The sequence below is a fragment of the Vigna radiata genome, chromosome 5 (assembly GCF_000741045.1).
Source record: "Vigna radiata var. radiata cultivar VC1973A chromosome 5, Vradiata_ver6, whole genome shotgun sequence".
NCBI lineage: Eukaryota > Viridiplantae > Streptophyta > Magnoliopsida > Fabales > Fabaceae > Vigna > Vigna radiata.
The window spans coordinates 17271187-17278520 of record NC_028355.1 but is presented as its reverse complement, the minus strand read 5'-3'; the positions used below and the strand labels follow the sequence as shown (position 1 = coordinate 17278520).

General features: G+C 32.6%; 1 protein-coding gene across 6 annotated transcripts in view; it reads right to left on the bottom strand.

Moving 5' to 3' along the window:
• Positions 1-302: 302 nt before the first annotated feature.
• LOC106762133 (protein ANTI-SILENCING 1) overlaps positions 303-7334 on the bottom strand; it is a 29186-nt gene continuing 22154 nt past the window's right edge. For 2 of the 6 annotated variants that reach the window (XR_002667820.1, XR_002667818.1), the window contains exons 9-13: positions 4408-4516; positions 4184-4300; positions 4003-4091; positions 3872-3910; positions 303-993 (exon numbers count right to left, since the gene is read on the bottom strand). Coding sequence is in view for 1 of the 6 variants with exons in the window: in XM_022780797.1 (XP_022636518.1) it covers positions 4038-4091; positions 4184-4300; positions 4408-4516 (280 nt within the window). In the remaining 5 variants the exon portion in view is untranslated. Of the gene's footprint in view, positions 994-3548; positions 3783-3871; positions 3911-4002; positions 4092-4183; positions 4301-4407; positions 4517-7334 lie in introns of those variants that run through there. The other 4 variants (XM_022780798.1, XM_014645868.2, XR_002667819.1 and 1 more) reach the window with 3 other exon arrangements.

Below are 7334 nucleotides of genomic sequence, written 5' to 3'. Positions count from 1 at the left end.
TCATTCTAATTATCACCATGAGCTTAACAAGGAAAAAATTGATTCTTACAGTTTATAGAAGAAAACCCAGTTCATATGATAAGTACGCATTGACAAAATAAAAACAGCTTATGAGAAAGTAAGTCATGGAAGTTGCTAACTAGCCTAAAAAGTAACTATTGTCATAATATTTACCGCAGCAAGAATAGTGCAAAATTTTGTAGGCAGTGAGGACAAATAGCTCTTAGTTATGTCAGATTCGGCTACCGCAACTTTAAAAATAAAGATAAACCAAGTCCATGGACAAAGAAAAACACATAATCTTGGTCGTAAGGATCATCTTTCCATGTTAGAAAATATAGAATGCAAAGGTGTTAGGAAATAAGCCATGGAATAATGGAACTCGACCACTGCCTTAGAACAACGAAATGCCAATTATCAAGGTAGAAAGATGGGTGGCCACGACACACTCAAGCGAGTGAAGGTAGCCAGCCATTCAGTGGTCATAGAAATGCCTTATCCTGTAACTACCTAAGCAAGTACTTCAATTAACATTTTTTACCCTTAGAGGCTGCCTTGGCCATGACAAGCCATTAATTACAAAATAAAATAAAATAAAATTAAAATCACTTACCAAGCCCACCAAATATCCTGGAATCATGTGTACAAAGAATTCAATTTAACGAGGGAACCATTAGCTAAGCATGGTCTTTCAATAGATATATACCTACGGTTGCTCATAGCTAGGCAGCCTTCAACTCGGATGGTGTTTTTGGCCTTTGGGCTTTTCAATAACAAATGAAGGCAAAACTAATATATAGCCAAACTTTTCTCATTTCCAACCAAAAGACCAAACAGCTATCACCGAGAACCACCTTGATCGGCAGGGAGTTGCAATGAATTGTACTCCTATCAACGCCCAAACCCCATAGAATAGAAGTAGTATTTACAACAGCCAAACCAAAGTATGCGTGATGCAAGTCACTGCCTCAATGAACAAGTCAATCCCAATCACTGTGAATCAAATATCCATAACATATTAGTTTGAAAAACCATACTAGAAAAACACCTATCAGGCTTCTCAAATAACAGTTCTTCAAATTAAAAAAATCACAGGGAAAAATATAAATATCAAGCCCTCCATTCAACGTAGCCTTAAGTGTATTTTCGGACAAACTTTAAAACAAATTTCGGCGTAACTTACAAAAGATTAAATACTTTTTGTTCTAACTTAAAAAAACCTAAAAGGGCTCCTTTTGGAGGGATACAAAAAATAACTATAATAGAATTAAAAAAAGAAAATGCTTAATCGAAGCATACCTAATTCTTTCAATTATGTATATACAGAACAACAAATTTCACAATTTTAAAAAAATTCAGTAATCAGGGTTAAGAGACAATCCGAGCAGTTTAAAGTGATAACAATAATCCACTAGTAGAGATGGCAAATAAACTCATCCTCGTGAGCATTATTTGAACCCATCTTTGTTTTGACGGAGAATTTCCGCATTCACTCGATACAAGTATAGATATGGATAAATACCTGATTCATTCGGTTGGGTATGAAGACGGAGATGTATATGTACATACCCACCTCATCCACGTTCTCATACCCACCCTAATATTCATCCCGTCTCGTTAAAATTATTAAAGTACCCATAATTTTCTAGGTAACCTAATATTCATAGTCATTAGTTTTATAACCTTTCTTTTTCTTTAGCTACACACTTTTTCCCCTATTTTAAAATTGTTTGGCTTGTTTTATGTTCATAAAATTCACTCACATATCTAAGATACTTTTTCTTTTATCATAACCTTTGTATGATTATGTTCAAATAATGTTTGATGTCTCAGATTTGAATATTTCTACTTCTTTTTAATATTTTTAATATACTATTTTTGTCACATAAAATATGACTCTCTATTTCAAGTGTTCAATCATTTAGTAGGTAATATAAAAAACTTATCTTTTTTATTGATCCATAATTTTTTTGTTTCATTTGAAGAACTTTCTATTTCACTAAAATAATTTTCTTCATCTCTTAACAGTTAGACTATTTTGATATCAAAATTTTTTTTCTTTTTCACCTTATAATACTTTTAATTATGCATTTGTTTTCCTTCGTGCTATTTTGTTGAATGGTGTATCTAAAAAGACACACATATGATAATTTTTACGTTTTAATATTTTTACTTGTTTATTTTTATCATTTAGAATATTATTTTAATGACTTTTTATATAATTATTTTTTATTTTCTAACTAATTATCATAACTGTAATTTTATCATCGTAAACTTATTTATCATTGTAAATCACCATCCACCTTATTTATCATGGTAAATCACCATTCAAAAAAGAAAGATATATGATAAATTTCAATTATTATTAATGTAATAATTGTTCTTTATGCAATTTCTTTCAAGTGGTATATCATAATTCTTTAGTGTATAAGAAAAGATTTCATTAGAATTTAAAGAAAGTAAGGAAACATTTAAAACACTTTTAAACTTCGTCAGTTTTTTTAATAATTTTTTTAAAATATTTTTTAATTTTATCAACTTTGTTTCATTAATGTTTGTAAGTGTGCACATAAATTTAATAAACATTTTAGTTCTAATGAAATTTTATCAGATATTTTAATTTCAAATGTATATAATTATAATTTCTTTCTAAATATTTGATATTAAAAAAATAATATTAAATATTTAATATCAACTTTCTTATGTCATATTTTTTAATTTTTTATAAAATTTAATTAATTGATATTAAAATAGAAAAAAAGTGGGTACAAGTATACTCGTTACCAAGTAGGAATGGGGATGAGATAAAATTGTTATACCAGTTGAGTATGAGTATTGGGATGGAATGAATTTTTTCTTTAGGTATGGGTATGGGATAATAAAACCATTTGCCATCCCTAACTACTGGAGTTAAAGATCTTTCATCATCAATTAGTAATATTGTTAGTTTATATAGTTTATAAGTTATGGCAATCATCACCTTACAAATTGATTTTCAAGGATGAGATAGGCCTATTCTCACATCCTAATATCTGTCACTCACAATCAAATTACTCACCAATATCTAGTCTTAAGCATGGGATATATATGTCTAACTGATTTTGCAAGGATGAGTTAGGCCTATTCTCATCCTAATATTTGTCACTCACAATCAGACTCCTCACCTATATCTAGTCTCAAACACAATATATATATATATATATATATGTGTGTGTGTGTGTGTGTGTGTGTGTGTGTGTGTGTCTCAACAAGAAAAGTGTATTAAAGATCCCACGTCAATTACAAATAAATCAATATATAATTTATAAGTCAAAACAATCTTTACCTTATAAACTAATTGTACGAGGATGAATTCAGCTTAAACTCACCTCCTAACCACTTTAATTTCTATTTACCCGCGAGAGAGAAAAATGCTTAGCATAATTTAATATTGAAAACAACCTTGTTGATCAAATTATTAAAGTATGGGTGACAAACTGTTAGAGAGTGGAAAGTGTATACTAGAAGGAAGAAATAGTAACTGTCTAACGGTTTAGTCGTTAGACTACCTGAGGGTGTGACTTTGTATATAAGGCAGAGTTGAGGGATAGGGGGAGGTTGTTGAGTGTATTCTTTGTGAATAGTAGCAGGACACATTGTCCTGGGAGGGGGATTAAGCTCCCTAGTTCTCTGTTTGTACTGGACGATTGGGCTAATACAATTCTTCTTCATTCTTTTCTTCATACTCTTACTGTGAATTGTGCGTGTGAGTGTGTTGAGTGTGGGTTTCTATTTCAAGAAACCTATCACAAACAGAACAGAAACCAAAGAGGATTTTACTGAAGAGAAAACAAACAACATATTCATTCAGTACTAGAAGTGGAAAACTTACAAATTCATATTAGTTCCAGAAGTGCCAAGAATTCGGTCACTGCAAAAAAGTGATATAAAAAAATCCACCACTCTAAAGCAATAGTAAAAGAAGATTTAAGGAAGAAAAAGTTTCTTCTAAGGAGAACTTACCACTAAACATTGTGTATATGGTCAATGGATGTCAGTTAAGTTTTAGACTTCAGCTTAGCTTTGAGTTTTCTCAACTGCTCGCCTTGTTGCTTAAGGAATGAAAACATGATAAAAAAAATCAAGATGGAATAAAGGAAACAAATGAACATGATTTATGGGACATAACTGAAAGATTATATACCTTATATAATATTCTCCATGATTTGTTTGCTCTTTCTTGCAATAAGCACCACTCTATGGCCATGTCATATTCAATATTGTTGGGCTGAGAACAATGTGAAGTAGATACAGCATCTTTCTGTACAACCAAAATCATACTGACAAATAAATGAAAAATGAACCAACTATTTAACCAATATTTCAAAAATTGGCCTAAGATATGAACAAAAAAGATAGATCGTGTACCATTTCTCGATGCATCTGCATCATTCTAAGTTGATCAACAACATGATGCCCATAGAATACTGGCTTCTTTTCTGGAAAGCAAGGAATTCCAAAGCTTCCAACAAGGGGTCTAACAAGTAACAAAATTAAATGTTTTTAACAAAAACAGATAACTCATACACTGACTTAAATTTTTAAGCTGACAAAGTTCTATGCAGTGACTAATCAGCATGGTAAATTAGTCTATGTAACAGCCAAAGTTCATTTACTATATAAGGTGTCACACTCTTGCATCTGCGGCAACAAGTGTTTCCATCTTTTCCAATGTTGTGAACATTGAGATCTCACATGGAATTGGAAGGGGGATCATAACATGAATGGTAACATAATTTTCCGAAAAGACTGTAAAACTAAACAATCGTAGTAATTTGTCAATAATAGCTGCCCAAGCAAAGGACTTCGTCTCAGTGTAGTAGGCATCGTGGGATAAACTATATGATTCAATACCATTCATGACTCTGACAATGTGAATTACTTTTTATTCCTATGATTGCCAATCTTATTCCCCCAACAAGAGCAAATCTAGTGGCCTCCCCAAACCATCTACTGCACACCTCGTTTATCTTCTTCCATAATTTTCTTCTCCTCTTCATTTCTACAATGGAGCTCTACGCTTCATTTGACAAAAAAATAGCGTGACTAACTGTTGTGTTCTCTCTTTTCGTATGTTGAAGTGTTGGTTTTGGAACCCTGTTTCTGTGACATTTACAGGTTTTTAGATGTCGTATGATGGCTTATTCTGCTAAAGAACGGCTCAAGCCAAAAGGAGGTAGAGATGATACGGTAGTACTACAAAAGTGTTCCCCCATAGAGACTTCAAGTGAAATGTAAATTTTGTTTGGAAGGAGTAGCAATAATGGAGTATGATCTTACAAAATGTGAGTGCTCTAAGAGTTTAGGGTGATGACTTTACAAATACTTGAATCCGTTGAGGGATGAATTAATCTCTTCAACATTCTTTCCAATATTTTCACTCTCAAACTGGTATAAGAGCCTAGTCCAATCCAACCCTCTGTTATTTTCCGCTCAGAACATTGAGACCCACCCCCAGACATCTTCTCTTTCTCTAATGAGCATCTGGTCTTTTTCATCTCATCAAGTGACAGAAAACCAACATATAGAAATGTTGACGAACTCAAGAAAAATTCAATTTCACGAAAGGTAATGAATTACCAATTAATTAGGCAAGTAGTCCTCCTTATCCAAATGCTAAACGTTGCGGGAGAATATGGTAGGTGTTTAGAGACTCCTACCTATCATGAGGCAAGGGTTTCCCTTCTTGAACAAATCAATTGATGACACCCAAAATGGTTCATAGAAATATAAGAGCTTAGAAGAAATGGTGATACGCCTCGATATGTGATAGTAGATGAAAGAGAAAGGAAGACTACTTACTAATTTTCTTGTTAATTAATAGTCCAAGTGGGAGATTTTTTGAAGTCTTTATCGATAGAAGTTGTGTGATAAAGGATAGCAAATTAATGTCGAGTTGTTGAAAAATATGGTGGAAGGAAGTGGGGAGGAGAATGTAGTCCCCTTGAGTTGTGCAGCTCATTGCCTTGACCTAATCCTTGAGGACATTTGAGAATAAGGAGTTTTGGAGAAAAATGAAGATTGAGAGTTCTTTCTCAGCTGATTATATTTTAATAATGCAATCTCAAATGCAAAAAGGTTGATAGGACCCAATTTGATTGACAAGTATAACTTTCCGAGATATTTGAGAAGACAATAATAAACTATAGAAAGAAATTTAAGAATAACCATAGTTAGCTGCTATGGGGCTGAGACTTTTGCAAAGTCTATATAAGGAGGACTAGGGAGGACTGTAGTTTTGTAAACAGGGAATGCCGTATGAAAGGAAGAGTGTTTCCTTTGTAAATGATTGTTGAATAGATTACTTGTGGAATAGTTAGTGTAAATGGTTCTACACACGCTTTCTTGGAACTTCTCTCTTGTCTGATCAAGGCAAGTATCACTTTTTCTAACCCTCCACCCTCAGGTTAGAGGACATAGATAAGCATGGAACATATGAACTCAATTTGAGGTCACCTTAAAGACTTGATAGAACATCTCCAACATGATCATTGGAGCTGATAAATTCGGTACTAAATGACAATCATCTTGTATTTGGTTTGTTCATGGAACCAAGAATTAAAGGCAATGTGAAGTGTAGATAGATTGTCACAATACAATATCATTTATTGAACGTCACAAAATTCCAATTCTTGAAGAAGTTAATTCATCCACACATGTTCACGTTATCGTTGCATTTTGTTTCTTACTCTTCTAGTAAATAATATTGCCTCAAATAAATACACAATACCCAATAGTGAAACACCTATATGTAGAAGACTGCTAAATAGGCATCACAGCACCTAGAAATTTAGTATTTGCTATCATTTTTCTTTAATCCTTGCACTGGGGCCTTGTTGAGTCACTAGACAGTGCAGATTACAACATTCCAGTCGTCATCATGAGGGGCTTGCATGAATTGATTAACAACCCCCACAGCAAAAGGTATGTCAAGTAATTGGGGTGTAAATGAGCTTCACCATGTCTTCTATATCTCACTGGATCATGAATCTAATAAATGTTAATTTTGTTTTTCGTTATTTTTTTTATTACGATCCATAGGGCTATCAATTGCACTACAATCACTCATGCTTGTTTCCACGATATCAAGTGCATACTTCATTTGGAAAGAATACCTACCTTTGATTGAGCCACTTTATTTAATCTTCTGAAAATGGCTGTATAAATGTCTTTTCAGCTGGGAATTTTGGAAACGTTATTCTCTATAAGGAAAATATTTCTCTGTTTTCATATACAAATATGTTTTGTTTGTGATTTTAGGATATATATATATATATATATTAATAAGTAATTCT